At 41.5% G+C, this 21901-nt stretch overlaps 3 protein-coding genes across 3 annotated transcripts; 2 read left to right on the forward strand and 1 right to left on the reverse strand.

Annotated features, from left to right (window-relative positions):
* Positions 1-1278: 1278 nt before the first annotated feature.
* Positions 1279-10722, forward strand: LOC131878187 (uncharacterized). Its single transcript, XM_059224101.1, has 6 exons — positions 1279-1693; positions 7152-7439; positions 7798-8643; positions 8719-9077; positions 9195-10036; positions 10159-10722. The coding sequence occupies exons 1-6, from the start codon at positions 1627-1629 to the stop codon at positions 10601-10603; spliced, it is 2847 nt and encodes a 948-aa protein (XP_059080084.1). The 5' UTR covers positions 1279-1626; the 3' UTR covers positions 10604-10722.
* A 403-nt stretch (positions 10723-11125) lies between these two features.
* Positions 11126-13771, reverse strand: LOC131877685 (ras-related and estrogen-regulated growth inhibitor-like). Its single transcript, XM_059223433.1, has 5 exons — positions 13199-13771; positions 11950-12006; positions 11758-11831; positions 11455-11698; positions 11126-11394 (listed from the first exon to the last, which is right to left on the reverse strand). Exons 1-5 carry the CDS (start codon positions 13296-13298, stop codon positions 11177-11179), a joined length of 693 nt encoding a protein of 230 aa, XP_059079416.1. The 5' UTR covers positions 13299-13771; the 3' UTR covers positions 11126-11176.
* A 2902-nt stretch (positions 13772-16673) lies between these two features.
* Positions 16674-18488, forward strand: LOC131877686 (alpha-tubulin N-acetyltransferase-like). Its single transcript, XM_059223434.1, has one exon. It carries the CDS (start codon positions 17561-17563, stop codon positions 18209-18211), a length of 651 nt encoding a protein of 216 aa, XP_059079417.1. The 5' UTR covers positions 16674-17560; the 3' UTR covers positions 18212-18488.
* The last annotated feature ends 3413 nt before the right edge of the window (positions 18489-21901 follow it).

A 21901-nucleotide genomic window follows, 5' to 3' on the forward strand; every position in this document is an offset into this window, starting at 1 on the left:
CCAGGACTTGATCTCAGACAACATGCCACCTGAGCGTTTGTACCTACAATATACCCGTTCTGGAACTAGTGCAGGAGCGAGTCCGGACTTGAGTCCGAGTGGATTCGAGTCTTTTAGTCAAATTTAGATACATTGGCAGGACTCGAGTCCTGACCTGCCATTACATTTTTTCTCTTCTTTTTTCAGTAGAAATCTTCACAAAACGTGCGAAAGTTTGTCATGAATCGACCATGTAAGATGCGAACTTTTGAAACGTGATTGCTAGAGACGGCCAAAATACGAAGAAAAGATGTTCATTTTATGCCATAAAATGTGCATTAAAGCACAAACACATCGTCAAAGTATGCAAGCAAACATGCACTAAAACCTAAAACATGCATAACATCTGATCAGAATATGCAAAAAGATATGCCTTAAGTATGAAAAAGCGAAATAATGACAAATCAGCTGCGCAACAAGATGAATTGACTGCGGGTGGAAGGAACGGTTTTGAAAGCAACAAAAGGGAAAAAAGCTATCTAACCGGAACAATGTTTTTGATTCACTCAAGCAAACCCGAATTCCATTGAATTGTCATTTGATTGAATTTGTACCTTCAGTTAAAAAAAATCATTGAACATGTGTGCTGACCATCAAAGTAGCAAATCAACTACTGTCCATGATGGTCATAAGCCCATTGATTTTTGGTGACATTTTTAAGCGTAGACCTCAATCGCAAGCATCGCAAACTTCTGAAAGCGGGAATTGAACCCAGGGTTATCGACTCGATTTATTGTGCTGGATTTTCATCCGCTCAGCCTCAATGTCTCAATTTGTCGCAAAAACACGGAGAAGAAATGAGATGTGCCAATATGCAAATAAATTACTTTTATTACATAAAACATGTCATACAAATTTTGGCCGTCTCTGGTGATTGCAATAGCGTCGTCTACCTTAAGAAAACAAAACTTATCGTTTTGTCGCGTACTCGAGTCCCGCAAAATGTGAGAAATTCCAAGGATTCGCTCCAACACTATACGGAACAACTTCGCCAAATGACAGGACAAACTTGATTTGGTCTCTCCAACCTCCAACCCCAGGAATCTACTTTCCACGATTATGAAGTGACCCAAATTGAAGTGTTTTGCAATCCACAGAGACCAAAACGAACAAAGTCCTGAACGTCTCTCTACTCCTCCTCTCCTCTCTCTCTCTTATCCTCAACCTCAACAGCATTTGGAACTTGCGCTCACGGCACCGAACACTTCAGAGCTCCAACCTTGTGGCGCGCAATCACGTGGAGTGGCCCTTCTCTCTGTGCATGACAGAGGAGTCAAAGCTAATGTACTCGTCGGCCTCAAATTTCTGATTATAGCGCCTCCTCGAGCAGTCCCGATCGGTCCGCTTCCAAGGCCTGTTCTGATCCTCCATCCACAATCCACCATCCACCTTTTGGCGCCCTGACTGCCAAAGAGTGAGTGGAGAGGCGCCGCAAATGAGCGGCGGCAACCCTCCAAAAATGGTTGGCTCACCTTGGTGTAGTTGATTTCGAGGTCCACAACCATTGACAACTTGGCCTATGAATGTCTAGATTGGAGTGCTGCTGCTCTTGTGGGGTGTTGTCCAGAATGGAATTTTGAACCAGAAATGGCGATGAAGTGTTGGACCTTGTTCAGCCTTCTGTTTGGCATTCTTTCATTCGGATCCAAAGCAGGTAAGATGACGCTGGTTCAAGTGGACTTTCGATTTCAAGGCGACCTTCATGAAATATGCAGGACCCACGTTTGGACATGTGTTTTCAACAGACTGATCCAACCATTGAACGCAATGTCGATGGTCAGAAAAGATTAATCTTGCTTAGTGCGTAGTCACTAATGTCTGGAAACAATCTAATGTTGTTGAGCATTGAATTACTGAAGGGCCAGATCATAGATTTGATGACGTTCGGAAGTGGCAAGTATCACCTCTCATTAGTTTTTGATGCAACTGCAGCAAAAAATGAACTTGCTTCAATGGTTTCTTGTTTGGCAAGGTTAGGTATTTCGATGCGAGGCATTGCAGCGTCCAATCGTTAAATGCAAAATAATTCCCATTCTTGGATGAGGATGATTTTTTTTATATGGAGAGCAAGCCCAATATCGAATTTAAGGCTTTAGTATTGTCGTGAAACTGGAACAGAAAGTGCATAATTCAGAAACACTATGGAAATTAGCAAATGGAACCGGGGGTCTGTCTTTTCAATCATTCTGAAAGTTCTCCTTTCTGTTTCGGACAATTTTAAGTAATTGAGACTAACAGCAGTAGACTCAGACACCTTATTTTTGTCGTTTACCTTTGGCTTCATACAAATAAACCTTATGATTACGCCATGTTAAGCTTCTGATTCTCAGTTCTAAATCAATTGTTAGGCAATTGTTTCTTTTATTGGTATGTTTTATTTTATTTACTCTATCTATTTTTTGCCGACTTCGTTATGTATCATTTTAGCTTTAAATTTGTGTAATATATTTCCACCAACGAATTAGAGCTGGCTGATTTTTAATTTCTATTACTCCATTATTGGCGTAATAAACCCCTTGAAAAATAATGAAATGTGTAAAGTGGAGCGACGAATACAAGCGATAAATCATGTTGCAATGCTTTGTGAGATAATGAAATGGCCAATAACATGACTAGATTTTCGGGTAATAAACTAAATTATTTTGGAATGGGCGGTATGGTTACCTTATGTTATGGTAAATTCTGGTAATTTTAGTTATTGCAAAGGAAAAGAACTAGATGCAACAGATTATATTCTGAAATAAATCATGATAATTAGGGTTGCAAATAAACAGGTCAAAAAGGCCTTGAAGTATGATCAAAACCAAAAAATTATGCGATGTTATGGGTTCGGCCGAGCTAGACGGTTCCAAATGACTCATTGTAGCTTGTAAGAAAACATAGGAGAAAAAAAACATTATACTTGGTCACATTGCACCAAACATCAATTGATCTTTTTTCCCCGATTCTCACCCAAACGGAATCTTTCTTTGAAAACTATATATCCATTGTGATCGAGCATACCTAGGATTTTTAATCAATAAACAATCTACTATCCACCCTAGAAAGAATGAAAATCATTCTTTAACTGAAACCTTATCTTAAATAACCCAATCTGAGTGAATCTACCATCCCTGCACTTTGACGGTCACAATCGTCTCGCAAGTACTGTCGAGTTGTCTAACCTGGCCCAAAAGAAGCTTGGCTACACATTTCTAGCCTAACGTATTTCACTTTTAATAAGGATTCCATTGCAAATGAATGCTGAAAAAAAAACCAGGGGGCCCTCGTTAATATCATCAAAATATTAAGAGAATCAAACAACTAAGATGGAAGGGAAGGATTCTTACTGCGTTGAAGCTGTGTAAAAAGCGATGACACGATATACGTGTATGTAGCGTTGTATCTGGGTCGTGAGGGCCACTTTAATGATATTCCATGATAAAAGGTGGAATTAGGTCATCAATATGAATTACAACCAATCTGGGAAACTATGTGCCTAATGGCATGCATGCAATAATTGGATGAAGAAAGGCCTTCGTCCAAGATTCTGGCAGGCAAAGTGAGATTTCTTTCTCTTCCAACGCGACACATAAAACAGGGTGCCAAGATACAAGCAATATGTCCATGCAATTGGTAGCGATCCATTAGTATCCAACGCTGTTCGACCCTGTCACTCCCGATATAAAACGAATTTTCTCTCGGATAAATATAAACACACCTGTTTCCATGTCTCATTTAATATTGATGGCCAATGAATTGCCGGGTATTATTGACAAGAGGATTCAAATTGGAGTTTTATGGTCGGCTGGCATGAAATCTAAGAAGGACTTTGTCTTGGCCATGGTGGTTTTCCAAGTTTGCGGAAATATCTGTTTTATTCAGCAGAAAAGTACCGAGTTTGTTGCCTTATTTCCTCGGGTACAATGTGTTTGGAGCGATTGGTGATCAAGTCCATAAAGCGGTAAAAACATCCCCTGACATTCGACAAAGTATGTTCGTACTCCAAAAGACCATAAAATAACTAGAACACCACCCATAGCGTGGATTCACTCCAATTCTCTCGTTCATGCATTCCCGACCGTTCTTTTTTTTTATAATGGAGTTCGATAATAAGATGCACTTTGCTCAATCAATTTCCTTCACTTCGTTTGGCAGAAGTGCAATTTGAAATTTGCACGGATTTATCCCAGGATGTTGACTATCACAATTAGGCTCATGCCTAGCGTAACCGACAACTCCAAACAAGCCATCACATCAGAAAGAATGGTGGGGAATATCACCTAAGGTATAAAAGGGACTCAGCGAAAGAAAATGACATTTGAATGGCGCAACGAGTAATGGGACGAGTCAATTAGGCAATTGATATCTTGCCATGATCCACTTCTATTTTAGAGAGAGTTGTCGTAGACCTCGTATTCATGAAAAGGGTTGTGGCTTCATTCGCTTTTGGACAACAAGGTTGACTCCACCCTGAACTTTATGTTCATTTTTTAAGCAAATCCGCGAAGTCTGATTTTTCAATACTTAGCGATGTGTAAAGCATGTCCATCACATGACTTTTATCATGAAGAGGTCCGAGGGTAAAAAAGTAGGGATAAATTGATTCTGGCATTTAACTCTCACTTTTGCCAACTAGCGATTAATTGCCGCAAAAAAAACACCATGACAGACAGATGAGACTTGGTTGGCGTTTTTTACCTGGTATGAAAATCGCCTCTACATATCCCTGATTGGTCAAGATTAGATGATGTCATGATATATTCCTGGCAACTTCAGAAAATTACCTGAACTTCTGGTATTGCATACTAGGCAGTTTTAGGATTTTAGTGGACGGGAAATGTGTCAAAATTTGCTTTATTAGAGGGACTGAGGGGCGTCGTCAAATTCTGCTAGTCATGAACTTTTACACCTCTGTCCATTCCAGTCTATCTCCATCCAACAATACTGCTCTGCCTATGCACCTGAATGCCCTGATTCTCCCTTCTCTTGCCAATCTAAGGCCTTGATTAATATCTACACATGAGTTCATTGTTTGTTTGTTTACATTTTATCGAGATTTGAAGGACTCGCGCGAGCGACAATTATCAAACTGGAGTGAATCTTAGCCTCAAGGCTTTCTGGTCCTCTTGAGGTGTAATTCTCGACCACCATGAGACTCCTTTTCTGTCTCAAAATTGGTCTAAAGATTGTAATTTGTCTTGAGGAATCGAGTCCAGAGTTGTTGATAACTCCATTATAAGGGAATTTACACTTCCCAATAAGCGAGTAGAAAATCTACCCATTGTATTTAAGTACATTTTTGTTGGAATACGAAGTACCCTGAATATCGCTACTGTTGTGTGACATTATGTAACACGTCAAATATCGGTATTGGTCGTCAAGTCCATGATAGAGCACAGTATTGGGGGAAATATGCATGTGTCTGGTGTCCAAATCTAGACCATGACAAATCTGAGAACCTTTTTTCAGATGGACGGCTTGTCCACATCAATTTGATCCTGATGATAGATTAGAGGACACACGAGTATTGGTTCGTTAGATCATTTCTTTTTATATTGATGCAGGTTCTTTAACATTTGGACCAGATCAATTCGCGCATGGCTAGATCCTAACAATGACTTTCTAGACAATGCAACTTGATAATCATTTTATTACCTCAAGGCTTTACCATTGAACTAACCTTCACTAGCTTGGAGAAGATGCTTTATCCTCAAGTTCACTGGCTCTCAATAAATTAGATAACCGCAAATTATGAATCAGACGATTATGAATCAAATGAAATGATCATGTTATTGGATATATCCATACCCCTGATCAGGTGAGGAGTATTTCCTGTCACCCACTTCGTCTTGCCTGAACGTAAGATGTGTATGTGTGTGTTATTCCTTGATCCGTTCCACGTTATTGATTTCCATTGAAGAACTTACCTTTGGAAGGCAAACAAGTGGTTCTGACTCAAATTGTTAAATCCTGCAATTAACTCACAACAACAGTATGTGATTCAAGGACTTCCGAGGAGTCCACACTTCATGGACTACAGGCTCCTCTTTCAGGCATCCAATCGTGAAAGAGAACGAAGACTGGAAGTTTCTTATTGGCCTTAAACTCGCGAGCAGGGTTGCCAAAAATGAATTGCACTATGATGATGCTATTGGTTGGGAAACAGGAAGTTTTTCAATGCATTTTATAAACCATCCATTTTTGGGTTGATTTATAACGCACCAACCATTCGAGCCACTTTTATGACAAAACTTCAAGAGAGATTAGGAAAAAGTATGGTGATTAATGGCACTTATTTTGAAGACGTTATTTTTCCCCAACCATGGGAAAAATGCCAATCCGAGGAGCTTCAATTGAATGCATTTCAATTAATAACTGTTCGAGCTTGTCTTCACACTTCCAACTAGTCAAAAAGACTCTCTAGGTAACCAGTTTTTGATGATCACGAATTCATGATCATTATCATCACCATCAACAACAGAGAAGAGTTCGAATCGTTCCATATTTGCGATGTGAGAAAACGCTCCGTTAAATCTGAACAAGCTTGCTTTAATCGTTCAAATCAGGTAGGGTTTCTTGGCATTTCTGAAAACTGGAAGTGAAGAGAGGAAGCAATAAAGATCTGGCAATGGATAGGGGGTCATTTGTGTGGATGTTTGCATGCTTGAAGAAATCGTCTTTTTGGTACAAATAACTCTAATTAATTTCCCAAACTTTGAAGACGTACTACTCACTACCATTTAGAAATAGGTCGTGTGTTAGGGGTCAATCAATTTCACATGAGTCCAGTTTGAATGATGGCATTTTCCATTCCCAATCTTAAGCGTTTCAATAATTGAAAAAGGAAAGGATCTGGAGAAATATTTGCAATGCACTTGTCATGGTTCCTTGTATTCTTGGGAGGAACTTTTTTTTTTTTTTTTATATTCAAGTAACGCAATCCCTAGTGCTTTCAAAATGAAATTATTCTATTTTTTAAAAATAATAATTCTACGGTATTTGGTCTTCCAGCAAATTTGAATGGGTATGTAAGGAGAATTTAGAATGTAAAAAAAAAACAAAGTCTGACTTGAGATTCGTTAGCCCCTTTTCCTTTTTTCTTTATTTTGTGACGCTTTTTTTGGTTTCAGGATGGCAGACACAATGTTCAATGGTCCGCTTGAACCATCACTCGTTTTCCAGTGGTCAGTTCATGACTTTAGATTCTTCGAAACGACTCTTGCCTCGAAGATTTAATCGCCTAAATCATCGCCGATTCAAGCGTTGGTCCTATCCGTTTGGACCAAGTTCCATTAAGGTCACTGATGGCAATAATCCAAAGTCCAGGGATGAGTTGCTTCATGAAATCTTGGATAATCAGCATCCCATCATTGGAAATGAAGATATTGACGTGGAGGACTTTCTTTGGACGGGCGAAGGTGAGTCAGAGTATTGAATTTTACAAATCAGAACTCTGCTGTGAAGCAACGTATTTTACTAATAATTTGTTACAAATAGCTCAGAAGCAAAAAGTGCAATTAGGTTCATTCAATAACAGATGTGGCAGATTTGATACGGTCAGTTCCTTAGCTAGATATGCTGCCTTTGACTTTATAACTAGACATTAAAACTTCTTATGTTCATCGAAGATAGTGACAATCCAACCGCATAATTGGAGGTGATTTGAAGTCCATATTCAAGAGGCCATTTGAGCTTGTCTTTTTTTACAATCAGGCTTCCGGTCTATTTCTTATAATCTGAGCCAGAATCTTTGTAAAAATAACACTCTATTTAAAGGTGAAGGAGACTTCAACAGCCAAGCCTTTGATTATCACGAAGGTGACATCGAAATCAACTCAATCGACCAAATTGACAGCAACATTGTCACGGTCACTCAAACCGTGGTCACTTCCATTTTGCCCACTGCACCTTTCCAAGGCCAAGGGAGTTCTCAAGGCTCCAGCGAAATGGACACCGCAGGCTCCGCATTCAATCCACAGTTCATTCAACCCACTCCCGTTCAGAACAACCTCAATGGACCCAGTAGTTCTTCCATCACTGGTGACCCTCATAACTACCATCCCTATGGGTCCAAGGATCTTCCGGAGGAGCAATACCTCATTCGCACCATTCTCCAGAGCAATATGACCATCATTCACAAGGGAATTGAACATTTCCGGAATGATATGGAACAAAAGTTGACCCGTGCTTATCGAGCGGCGTACGAAAAGAAGCGATTCAAGCGAGAGATGAGCACCACCACTTTGCAACCAGAAGACGAGACCACAACATTAATGGAGTCTCTCTTTGAGAACCAGAGCCCAGAGGACACGACGATTCTGCCAGACGTGACAACTCCTTACCAGCTTACAACCACATCCACTCAGCCCGAGACCACAGGCATTTCGATTGGGACTGAGCCCGAAAGTATTTTACCTGACACGACAACGGATGAGCCCGAAACGAGCACGGCAATCATGAATGATGCAGATCTTGAGTTGGCGAGAAACGTGGGATTGCTTAAATCTACGTTTTCAAGTACCAATGACGATGACTCGGAAGCGCTTCCAACCGTCAGAATTCATAACATTCGATCCAGTCTTCCTCGCCCAGAAATAGAGATGATTTACACGGTCAACCGGGGTAATTGATACCAAAGTACCTTGATTTGGTGAATACCATTTAGTCAGCAACGATATTTCTAACTTTTTTCCGCAGATGAAGCCCTGGTCAATGCTGTCACTGCCGTGGAAGCCCTCTGTAACTTGGACGACAGTGAAGTAGCCGAAGTGTTGGGTTTCCCATTGGTAACAAAGGCCGAACCTTATACAGTAAGAGCAGAACCCTACATTCAACGAGCCACGAGTCAAACGAGTTGGTTGATTGCTGCAGTGGTCGTGTCCACATGTTTGGCCATCATTGTTCTTTTGGCCTTGCTATTGCTCCTTCGTCATTACAAGAAGGAAGAGAACAAACATAAACGGCTGCTTGCCAGTCCTGGACCAAGTACAAGCCCTGATGAACACAGCCAAACGGGTATTCACGCAACCATGGGAATTTCTTCTCCTATGGGATCGGTAAGCACCAAACGCAAGGAAAGACAAGGGGGTGAAGAGGAACACAATATTAATAAAACAAACTTGACGGGTCCGACAACGTTGTTACAATATTCGTCATTTCTCCCCACGTTTCAGATTGATCAAGCGGCATTCACTCTGGCTTGTCCTAAAGAGGGAGTCGATGTAGCCTCAGGACCTTCTCCAGCCAACTCCACATTGAAGGTGGCCGGAGAAGGGGGTCAATTTGGGGGAAAGTACTCTTCAGGAGAGGACATCTTTAGAAGCAGAGGAAACTTAGATGACAATGGAGGAGAGAGTCCGGCCCAAGCCGACCAGAGCTCCAACAATACGCCCGAGCTTCAGGTCAAGGCCAAGACTCGAAAGACCAGTCGGGAGCGGAAGCACTCCAAGAGTAGTAAGAAGCCCGGGAGATTTGCATCCAATGAGGTGGAGCAATCGTCATTTCCGATTCGAACCCCAGACAAAGAGGGCTTCTTGGGACCTCTAACAGACCTCTTAGAAGAGGAAATCATGCTCCCAGGAGAGAGTCGGGAAACGTCTGCCGAATCTGCTGGACGCAATTGGGCGTACCTCCCACAAAATCGCAAGTCTCCCACGGCGTCCACCACTTCTTCCACGTCCTCAGGCGAAATCCAGCCCCACAAAAACGTGTCTTCTCCCCCTTCTTCCAAGTCTTGGCACCAAAGAAAACAGCGCCACAAGCAGCACAAACAACCCTCTCCGTCGCCGTCCAATTCTGCGTGTTCAGCAGATCCTATTGTTGAAGTCCCCCTGAGCAGGAAATTAAGTTCCAGCACGAAAGAAGAAGAGACGCAACATTTCCAAGGATCGGGCGAAGGGGCCACTGCCATGTCGTCAGAACTGCCTTTGCCAGACAGTCCCGATTCAAAGAAAAGAGCCCTGAGTGCCAAGTCCCATATCACTCGCAAGGGGAAAATTCAATCTTCCACCGACAAGTAAGGATTGTAGGTCAATCATATTGCTTTGTCCGATGTCCAAAAGCCGATTTCATGCTCCACTTATAAAAAAACCGTGACAAACACACACGTTATTAGTTCCTTTCTTTTCTTCTCTGTAGGATTGCCAAGAACCAAACGCGTCCCTGGTCAGCAACAGAATCAAGACTCCAAGCTGATCCGGTGTTCAACATGCGTCAACGACATTGGGAGGATCTCATTTCTGGTAAAAAGAAGCTTCACCGTGGACAACTATTGCCTGGGTCTACATCCGAGGAAGAAGTACAATACCAGTTGGAGCTGCGGAAAAGGCGCCAACCTCAGTCTTGTTGGTCGGAAGGGACGTCTCCCAAGAAGCAAGTGAGTTTTTGCGTGGAACCACCCAATGTGAAGGACCAAACACCTGACGGCTCAGATGAAGGTAAAGAGGAGTCCAATCCCGGTGGATTGATCATTCAAGCCATTCGTGATGAGCTTCAAAAGTTCCAAAGACCAAAGTCTCCCAACCTCACTGGTATCTCCATTATCAGTGATCCCAATCTTCTCAACAAAGAATCAGACGCCTAATCGAATCATACCTGAATCAAAATTCAAATTATCGTCTTCTCATATTGTATAGCGAAAAGCGACGTCCTTTTCTCCTCGGAGACGAGGGTCACAGAACAATAAACACTTATTACATGCAGGCCAATCCTGATTTCTTTTGGTTGGGAGGAGGGAGGGCGCGTTGTGCTTCCAAGACTTGTTCCATTTCCTTTCTTGGCCCAAATAACTCCTTGTCACCCCAACCAAGTTCGTCAAAAGAAGGCACGTACCTTTCACGATCTGGAATCTGACGAAGGAGGGTGGGAAACTTTTGTCATGATTTTCTCAAGTTTGTTCAATAATCGAGCACCACCTCTTCCAACAAATTTTGCATAACCTGGTTTCTCCAACGGCTATTTCCAACAAGAAATAATGGTTCGATGATGGCACTTATCCACGTTACAAAAAATTGGGTAAGGGTCCACCGGTCCACCAACGTTGGAGGCCATCCTCGCGTTTGTTCATGAAAAAAATGAGTGATATTGACCCAGAAACATAGCCATTTTCATGTCGTTTAGGTTTATTAGAGGTCAAATAAGACATCATGTGACATGATCAATCTTTAGAGAAGACGGTGTCACTTTTTCCTCGGGAATAGGATCTCAGGCCACTTTTGTTCCCGAGCACCCTGTTCAAAAGCGACGTTTTGTTCTTTCTCCGGGATATGTGGACCTCTCGGCAGAGCTCCAGAAATGCCTCTGCCACCTCAGACACTTGATCTGCGGCAGCCACCTCTGAGAAGTAGCAATCGAAATCCTTGGACAGTATTTCACCTAAGGAGACACCTTGATTAGGCCTATTGACCTGTCTTTTTTTAGGATTTGTTTGTGTACCTTCTTCCGTTGCCACTTGTCTAAGATGGACCATGTCGCCTTTGTTCCCTAATAGCACCATCGGAGCAAAGGTTCCACTAGAGTTGGTGGTTCCAGTTTTGTCATAATGTTGCTGTCTGACATCAATGATGTACTGTTTTACTAATTTGATGTAGTTAAAGCTGCCTCGGTCCGTAATGGAATAGACCAGGATAAAACCATCCGCCCAGATGATCGTGTCACTCAAAGGCATATCTGTCTCCAGCTGCAAGGGTCAGTTTCTTAAAGAAAAGGCCTGTTCAGTAATTCCAACTTTGATTTTACCTTGGGGCATGTATCGCAAATTTCGAATAGCACCGGCTCGCCATCCACCAATATCTCGTGTTTATATCGAGTCTCTAAAAAGGGGGAAACGTTTTCAAATTTATGAAACGCCACGGCCTTGAGCAAATTGGGTGTTCTGAGTTCTAAAAGTGCCTAAGAGTGCACCTTGACATGATTTTGGTTGCACCTCACCTGATTGATGGTCGTACTCGCCGATATAACGCTTCGTTAGGAATCGCACTGCCAAGGCTGGAAAACGAAGGAAAGGGAACAAAAGGCCCCTTTTAGTGCCAAGCAATTCGTCGGCAACTACAATGCTGTTAAATTTGCCTGCATGTGAATGGAAAATCGAGTCCAGGGAATACATTTGAATTAGCCTGTATCATTTCTATACTTGTGCATTATTGAACTTTGAGTAAATAAACATTACTATAGCGGCGATCTAAAGATCTACAGTATTTCCGTTTTCTTATCGATTGCTAATAAAGTAAGGTTAATGACTAAAGAAAGCTTGTCAAGAGGGAGCGTCATTTTAGATGAGAGCCAAATCAAGACCAAATTATAAGAGAATGTGGTTCTGTACCTACGTGTATGGTACGTGACCTAGATCTCAAACCTGAACAAATCAGGAGCTCACTCGAAACTCGAAGGTGGCATCAGTTAATACATCGGGCTTATCTTGGCTTATATGAACCCTGTTTCTAAAGGTAGCAAACATTTTGATTTGCTGTGTACAAGATTGTTGCCAATATATCTCATGCACATGGTTTCAGATTCCAAATTGGTAACGTAAGCATCGGGAATTTGAGCGGTCCTTGCAGAAGCATTGTGGTCCAAAGAGGTTTGCATCAATACGTCTGCACATAAAAGTGCGGAATGATTCAACAAACGAAATCAAGGTGTATGAGGACACAGCTACCTACATGTTACATCGTATTGGGCATTGAAAGAAGCCGACGTTTGTTTGGTTATCTAGATCGAGGTGGACACGCATGGAGGCTATTTTTGGGTCAAATCGACATGAGCATAGGTTAGAGCACAACGTTGTTTTATTCTTTAACAGCTCATGTATATTTTCTCAAAAAAAAAATGCTTGATAGAACAATTGTTGCTACTTCGTTCAAGATATATGTAAAATGAAGTAAAGTAACAATTGATCGCTCAAGATCATGCAGATTAAGGGCAGAGATACCTAACCCACAAAACATTAAAAGAGAGGTAAAATGTATCCGTGATATTGTCTAAATCTGCATGAGAAAATGAAGTCGTAGCCATCATCTGAAAATCGAGTACTTGTAATAAAGTACACATGAAAATCGGTTGTTTGTATTAAACCGCAATTGAAGTCATTGTTTTTTTTAGTTTGATTGCCCATTGTAAAACTAATAATTGACTTAAGTCTGCTTATTTATTTATTCTTCATAACCGGGCTACTACTTACCACTTTTGCCCACTCCTGGCGCTCCAATGATAGCTATCTTAACTTCTGACAATGATGATTTTTTCCTCCGGATCCCCCGGATTCCGGAGCTCGAGCTCATGATTGCTTTAAATAATGCTTCTGTTTCGCCTCACTCTTGACTTTCCCACTCAATCGTCACCATAACCCGAATCCCATTCCCAGTCGATTTGCTGCTTCGTTTTGGTCGTGTTCTCAGTCTTGGTTCTCTCGGCCATGAATTGGTCAACCACTGGAGCCCATTCGTGAACAAATGGACCAAACAAACCGGGCTGAAGAGCAATCCGGAGCGTGAAGTAACGGAATGAACAATGACTCGCTTGATTCTGAGGTAGGAAAGGTTTTTGATGGTTCGGATTCTTGGCTATGTGCGATCGCGCCCGGTGCCAATTCATCTCATGGCCAAATTTTCAATCATGGGACAGGATCAGTAAGAAAACAAACGTTGACGAAAAAAAGTAGAACTAGACTCAAAGTCAATCAAGGAGCACACCTTCGCACTAGCTTCTCAAGGATCCGAGAATTGGGCGATTTGCCAAATGACATTAATCGAGGTTGAGCGATCTGTCTCCACATGCAGGAGACAGAAAATTATTCGGATATCCGGGTAGGGGGTCAAAGTTTCGTTCACCCTAATCGGGGATAATGGATTACTGTCAATGTTTTGAAATACTGCAAAGATGAGGTATTTTAGTTAATTCGTTTTCCGTTTTGAAAGCTGCGCTTGAAAGGTGTTGCAGTCATAAGGAAAAATGTCATCGGTAATAGTAAATCCTATAAAACTTCTTTTGTATGTTACCTTTGCTAAATGACACGTTTTCAACCTTTCGCACTGTCTTGATTCCTCGAGTTTTAAATTTCTTTGTTGGAAAGTTACAAGAGTAATTGATAGGAAAAAGAGAAATAGAAGTAAACATACATACACTCTTGGACAAAGGAACTGAAACTGGAATTCTTCCCTTTTTTTTCTAAGGAAGCACAACGCCCCGTTTTTTTCCAAAAATACATACCTTTGAATAGGAAAGAAGACATGCCGCCTAAGCCAGAAAAGCGTTCCTTTGGGTTTTCAACCCCCTTTCCAAAAGAAATAGTTTTACAGATAATTACTTTTTACACCGCATGGAACTGCCACTTTTCTCAAAGTCCGTCCTGAATGATGTGTTTGTTCTATGGAACTTTGTCTGGAGGCGATCACTTGCGGAAATGACCGGAGTACTCACAAAACGTGATATGAAGATCAACCACACGGTTTTTAAGGTAATTGAGCTCACGACAGTCTGCATCAGGGATAGTACCTCCCAACCACACAGACATGGCGTGGCTATTGCGCAATTTATCACACGATCGTTTCGAAAGTGTGAAATCGAGCTGTAGCATCTAACAAATGCGAAGCGTTAACTTGGGAAAATTCACTCGAAGTTCAAGATGAGTTATGCATTTTGCTTGACAAGAATTTAGCTACATATGTATATTTTTACAATTCATTCGTTTTAAGTAATATTTCCTTCTTCGCATACCTAAGCAAAACGCCCATTTTGAGTAGACAACCACTCTTTCTTGGAAAGACATCACTAATTTGGAAGCTCTAGGATATAATCAATGATCAATGGAATCCAATTCACATAACAAAATAAAGGAGTTGCATTGATATGTAACAAAAAAGACACTTGATTTGAATTCTCGCTTTTTACAGAAATATTCACAGCCGTTTTAAACATTTGACCTATTCGTCGAGTAGGATTACATCACAGTCATTTCTGAGAGAAAATTGGCGTTTCAATGCTTCTAAAGACAGCTTTAAGGCATCTCTAGTGCTTTTTTGCAACTCAATCTGAGCGTCAAGTTGAATAGAGCGTTTCAATTGATGGAAACACTCTAACCTGGCCTTCTCCAAAACAGCAAATTTACTGAAATCCTTGGACCCTTCATAAGTTTCTCCAAACAAACGGGCCAAGTCTTGGAACAAGAACCGCTCCTCTTTACGTCTCAGACGTTCTCTCTCGCATGTGGACAATTCAGAAAACGTCTTGTCCGAATCCAGTGAAGAGACAGATTTCGTCTCTATCTTGGACTTAATCCGATTTTCCTTTGGCTTTGGCGACGAGGATGGGAGATGGCGTCCTGGGTTTCCGACGACTTTGATGAACTTGCTTTTGCTCTTCGTGTTCTTCTCAGATTTGGCATTATTTTCTGCTTGAATTTTGTTCTGGGCATTGGGCCGATTGGAGTGGCTGGAAGTGATATCCTCTAGGAATAATCCTACGGCCCTTAGATCTTGCTCGGTGACGTAAAACTCTTCGAAGTCTGACACGTTGAATTCCTCATGATTATCGTTGAAAACAACACATTCAGATTGGGTGGTAGGATTCTGCAAGGATAACCGTATTACCAAAGTTTTGACCATATATGAAGTCCAAGTTAGATTTGCATGCTTGATCATGTGATGCTTAGCCATCCCACGTGGGTTGTCACGTGTAGTGAAGCACAAGGCACAAAAGTATTCTTCTTGGACAGAAGTTTCCATATTTGAAGATTCATGTTGCTCGCAATGACATTGAAAGGCTCTCTCAGACGATAGGAATTCACAGCAAACCAAGCACTGGAAAATTGGGGTGACAGAGCGGTACTTGTTTAGTTCTGAGATCAGTTGAGATTCGGCTTTGGAAAGGGGTTGATCTTCGTCAGTTTGGTCCACAAGTTGATCCAAGCCATTGAGGAGGTCTTCCACCTCACGTAAATCATTCTCATTTTCCAAATCCTCCCATTCTAGTGTTCTCCAATCCTCATCGGTGACCGTATGCTCCATTCCTCAGTTTGGCAGAGAAGAGTAAACAAATTACGAGGAAATGGAAGACACAAGCACACTTCCGGCGCACGTGACGTTTTACAGAACGCTTAATTTTTACCCGCTAGATGGCCAGATTGTAATAAGCGACTCTCCGGAGTTGTACAAGGGCGCCCTCTCCCCCAATATTCTGATTTCAGGGCTCCTACCGCAAACGGTTCATAATGAGTACTGTCTGAATGCTAGGCTAGTTGAAACCCCAAATTGAAGTGAGACATTTTTTGAAAGAAATTAAAGCATGGACCTGAAAGACGTATCCCTGGTCTGGATTCACTTCAGTGTCTCTGAGAAAGCAACCCTTTTCATGTGATTACGCACAGTGCTGCTAAATTGTTATGATGATAGCGCATATTGACTCTCATTGTTCAGGATCTTTGATGACCTCGAAGTGAAGCATTGTGGCTAGAACTAAGGACCTACATATAGCTTGAACCAATATTTCTCTTCGATTTTTTCGTGATAAGGAGCATAGAAAAATGAGTATAAACGAGATAAAGGCAAAGTTGATAAACTGCACTGAGATGAGACACCACATTTTCAGGTAAGTTCTCTTTTGGCCACCTCAAGTTCGAACATCAGGTCGGGTAGATTTGTTAAATTTGTTATCTATTCCTGGGTAATTGGCCTTTTGCTTCTTACACCGCTATCCAAAATGGCATCTCTAGAAGAAGGAAGTCATAACAGCTCCGCGGGTTTCCTTTAGCCTGGATATTCAACATTGCTGAGGATTGTCAAGCTACCTCACGATATTCTTGAAGCATTCGCCAAGCCCCGTCATACGCCTACGAGCTTCAATGATCACCGCTGTAGCTGGCACAAAGCCACTTCATCCACCTGTTCTGCAACAACTCCACATGCAAGATTCACTCCATCCACCACTCAGTACTACATTTACGAGAATAAGGCCAGCCGCCATCAAACCATCCTTCCTGAAAATTTGTTCAGTCGGCAACCACACTACCTGGAGCTAGGAAAACCATTCAGTAGGCGAAAGGCGGCTTCTGTAGCTATTGTGTCATACTTAATTCTTAGTCAATTTACTTTCCTTATTCTCAAGTTGATCCAGTGATCTCATCTGCCTTTGCCAAAGATAGGATTTGAACAAATCCAGTTTAGCTTTGTGTTTGTCCTGGGTTTTCAGAGCTTCGAGACGTGTTTTAGAGACTAGGTCTCCTTAGTTTAATGCGTGGGCGTTGTCTGGCCATTTAAGAGTTCTTTGGAAGTGCTGATGATCATAGCAAGGAGGTAACTCATACCGTGCTTTAAAAGAGTGTGTTCCAAACCGGGCGAGACGAATGTGTGAACAGTGGAATTGCGTGCTGAATAGAAGAAGTTCAGTTGGTTGCCTGTACCACAGGACAGATGAGACTCTTTCAAACCTCCAACAAGGTGAATCATTTCTTGTGATGACACCTTAACTCTGTTGAAAGCCATATTGTCCGAATTCATCCACAACAAATTGCTATTAGTGGCAATTCAATACACTTCGATCCGTCACCATGGAGTTTGATTTCGATCTAACCACAATCTTCCCTACGGATATCGTCAAAATTGGCCTTGACATGCTCCCCGTCAACCTTGACCGAACGGCTACCCATTACAAGAATCTCAGTCTTATTCAACAAAGAATTAGTCATGTGGTGGACAGTATGGGCAATGCTTCGGCCAGGGCCCAAGACCTCAAACAAGCCATCACATCAGCCTCTAAAGTGCGGGCTCATTCGGGTGAGCACACCGTCTATCTTTTGATTGACCGTGTGGCGGAACACGGTCTGGGAAGTGTGGTGGGTCTTCTAAAGGTTGGCAAGAAGAACTTGTTCTTGATGGATCGACAAGGAATGCAGAACGAAGTGTATTCCATGTGCATCCTGGACTTTTACGTCCACGAATCTCGCCAAAGATCCGGCTGTGGTCGAGCGCTCTTTGAATACATGCTCAAAGATCAGGAGATGGGCCCGCAGTTCATGGCCATTGATCGACCTTCTCCCAAGCTCTTAGCTTTTCTTGCCAAGTATTACGACCTGTCCAACCCGATTCCGCAGGTGAACAACTATGTGATATTCGATGGGTTCTTTAACAACAACAACAAGGAGTGCAGCCCTGGGCCCAAACGTGCCCGAATTTACATGGGCAAGCTTCAATACGTCTAAAACATGATGAACAGAGCAATTTGCACCGTGCTCTTACAGATGAAGGACTCCTGACGATGATTTGGCAATCAATCTTCGCCCTCTGGATCTTGCCACATTCTTGAATGACTAGTCATGGTGGACAACTGCTTGGCAAAAATTCTCTTACTCCGTGCTTTACATGTACTCACACATCTTAACTAGACTACTTACAACAACATTCTCTGTGTTCCTTACCCATGTCATCTATCCCGTTTGCTTTGGAGAGAATATTTATTAAACTTAAAACAACACTGGACGATCGAGCTTCTGTTTTTTTTGCCATTGCATTTCTACCTCACCGCAGACCAATTTCAAGGCCCATTGCGTGTGGTACTGAATTAACTCCGAGAAAGTGTGAGGGGTTGATGATAGCTGTCAGCATTCGCAGTTTCTATTGCGGTTGTTTCAAATACGTTTCTGTTCACTGTGGCAAGAAGACAGGTTGAGAAAACACTTTCATTCACATATGCAATGTCTTTCTAGTCAATCTTTGTCAACAATCCACCAACCCATGACAGGATAATGACTAAATCCAATTCAACATATTGAAGGTCAAGGTAACATGAATCTCGAATTCTTCAGTCTGAAATCCGACAAGCTCTAGCAAGAACGAATGAAATTGAGGGTCGCCACACAAGTACGCCGTAAAGTGGTACTGGGCTGGGCTTTGGGATCAATTTTCTCTGGCATATCAATGGTAGTGGTTACGAAATTGGAACCTGGTCAAAACTGAGTTCAATTGCACACGTTTTAAGAAGGATCTGAGCAAGCATTTTGTGACGCATTATATGGTTCCGCTCTAGCTGAGGGACTAGTATTTGGCAAACCTGTGTCAAGTGTAACTAACCGCAATTACAAATAAATTGGTTTCAAATGTATTTAAGCACGATTACTTCTGAAAATATATCGAACTGCAACTGATCTCCAATTGTGATTTAATTACTTTCAATTTCATTACAAGTACGAGTACTTTCCAATCGCAATTCAATTACCCTCAATTACTTTACAATAACCTTCCGATCGTAATTCAGTTGTTTTCAATTACATAAAAATTGCTAACCCTTGAATGTAGGTTTGATTTGGAATGCCTGTTAAACATCGGTCCAAATCTGACTTGAAAGATGCTGTCGGATCAACCATATCTACGTATATGCTCCTTACTAATGAAACGAAAAAAATGGTACTTTGTTATCGAAATACCGAAATACCGAAATGGCATGGGCTAAATCTTCATCAATTACGATTACTTTGACTTTAAATTTAATCAATTACAAATACAGTTACTTAAAATTGTGATTGCAATTACAACCACATTGCAGGTCTGATAATTAGAGTCCGCTGCATTTGGAAAAAAAGAGATTGAAGGGGTCAACCTCATACCAACATAAAATTTTAGGGCCAAATTTTTGATCAAACACCTTGTGGCCGTCCAGGTTTCCAGCTCTGAGCAATGATGAAATAGTCCTTTCTTGGACTAAAGATTCTGAAAGGATACATGCGTCATCTCGATGCTAGCGACATAAGCAATGCGAGGGTGAAACGATGAACCGGAAAATACCAATAAGCAGTGTTTCTCCTTCGAACAAATTAAGCTATCAATTTGTCTAGTACCAATTCAGACAAACCCTACATTCAAAACGACGAAAGATGGCTCGATTAAATTCAAATCTCAATTGTACCTGTGTTTTAACAAGCTGAATTATGGTCAAAAAATATTTTCAAGCAATTGAAATAATATGAACAATCCCTCACTGCACCCACTTGTCCTCAGTTGGATATCCGAGAGTAACGTCCAAGTACACAAATAAGAAAGGCAATCTATGAAGTACGCCATCCGTCACACGTTGGAAAGTTAGTAGGCATTTGCAAAAAGTTATAAAGGCCAGATGATGTGATAACCACGGTCATTGGCACGTCCTCCTGGGCCATTGGAATTTGATAATAACCTCTTGCCAAATCAACTTTAGAAACATACCCTTCCCCAAATGATAGACGTTTAAATCTCAAATGGGGATCATCTGGTGGTTGCCACATTGAGTGGCTAGAAATTTTAGCATGATCACTAAGATCCGTCTGATTTTATAACCACATGAACAGCCAACGCCCATGATGAATTGGAGACAAAAATAATACCTAAATTCCCCACTTTTCAAACTTGATTTTAGTAGCTGAAAGCTATTTCTCGAGATAATTCGCATATTTGGGCAAATATGGAAGGTCCGGAGGTGGAGTTAGCGCTACACCCCATGTGATGTCGCCAAAAGCTCGTGAAAACGCGAAATAGTTCAGTTGGGCGGAACCCATCAATAATGCGAGCAAATTGATCTTCCTCTGTTTTAATTCTACAAATACCAGTCATGGGTGGAGAAGTGGAAGTTGTAGAAAACACCTGAGAGTGAGCGAGGTCAATTAAATAACGTCCCTTGATGTCTGCAGCATGATCATTTAACACCAAGAAATTTGAGCGCAAAGTAAACTGACAAACATTGGTCAAATACGTGTTTTGAGTGACAGTATAACACTGGCTGTTAATACATTCTCTCAGAATTATTCTTGTCTTCATTGCATTGGGAACTTTTACTTGGTTCAACATTTGACAAAGAGGATTGCTTCCCATGGCTGGTCGAATTGAAGAAGCAAGACGCTTTGAAGCTTGGTACAACACAATCTTGCGTTTTCCTTGATAGGCAATGGATGGGACTTCGATCCTCAGAGTTCAGACATGTCCAGGGGTTCACAATGAATGAAGTTTTGCCTCAGATCTGCCAAAACGCTACGAAAAGAACCTTTTTCTAACTAGAATATTGGTCGGCATTGGCTGGTCATGTTGGGCAGGTTGTCGGTGAAATGAGCTATCTGGCTGATAGTTAGATCTCATTTGTACATTCTACGGAAGAGCAGGCCCCACTCATCTCTTAACCTGTGAAGTCCACTAAGAGATGAAAGTCATATTCACTCACAAAATCTTCAAGAGGATCAACGAAATGATTGCCTTGCGTACAGACTACGGTGAGTCAAGACCTTTTGTTTTGAGGTTCTATTAGTACCCATGATCAGCTGCTGTCACGTGACGGCTCTGGACCAATCAGGGAGAACCAAGGAAAACGAGATGACTTTTACATGAGTGTCATTATCTTGGACCACACTTCTTTGGACTAATGACTTTGCAATCGAATCATGGGAAACCTTGTCCAAACGGAAATGAATCAAGCAAAGTGTACCCACCTTGTGTCGAGCTAGGGGTCTTGAGATGCATCGACGGTATATCCCTTTCTCAAAGATTTTGTTAGATAGAAGAGCATTAGAATGTTCTTGCGAAAAGGTGTTCTGCGTGAATATATGAAAATCTAGTGACTTTATCTGCATGAGGAAGTATATTCACTATGCAAAGGGAATAAAGACAAATTACAAAGCAAACCTGCACCATTTTTGGATAAAATTTGTCAATTAACTTACTTGAGCAAACAGGATTTGATATCAAACTGTGTCAACATTGGTGTGTCAAGATTCTCTCAACAATGACATTTATTTGCATATATTTGATTCTTGGATTGAAACCTTATTTAGCTCACGGTGCATGTTGGCCGTGCTGTTTGCCTTTTCTCTCTATTCGTATTTAAGTGCAATAATATATCTGGTACAATCAGCAGTTTAAAAGACAAAGTGAAC

Source organism: Tigriopus californicus, chromosome 3 (assembly GCF_007210705.1).
Source record: "Tigriopus californicus strain San Diego chromosome 3, Tcal_SD_v2.1, whole genome shotgun sequence".
Lineage (NCBI taxonomy): Eukaryota > Metazoa > Arthropoda > Copepoda > Harpacticoida > Harpacticidae > Tigriopus > Tigriopus californicus.

Bases quoted from the DNA above. Each gene is read 5' to 3' on its own strand.
- LOC131878187 (XM_059224101.1), top strand. From the start codon at position 1,627: ATGGCGATGAAGTGTTGGACCTTGTTCAGCCTTCTGTTTGGCATTCTT. The intron at 7,440-7,797 runs GTGAGTCAGAGT...CTCTATTTAAAG, and splicing joins CTTTCTTTGGACGGGCGAAG to GTGAAGGAGACTTCAACAGC. The intron at 8,644-8,718 runs GTAATTGATACC...TTTTTTCCGCAG, and splicing joins GATTTACACGGTCAACCGGG to ATGAAGCCCTGGTCAATGCT.
- LOC131877686 (XM_059223434.1), top strand. From the start codon at position 17,561: ATGGAGTTTGATTTCGATCTAACCACAATCTTCCCTACGGATATCGTC.
- LOC131877685 (XM_059223433.1), bottom strand. From the start codon at position 13,298: ATGAGCTCGAGCTCCGGAATCCGGGGGATCCGGAGGAAAAAATCATCA. The intron at 12,007-13,198 runs GTAAGTAGTAGC...TTCGTTTTCCAG, and splicing joins GCCAGGAGTGGGCAAAAGTG to CCTTGGCAGTGCGATTCCTA. The intron at 11,832-11,949 runs GTGAGGTGCAAC...CCCCCTTTTTAG, and splicing joins CGAGTACGACCATCAATCAG to AGACTCGATATAAACACGAG.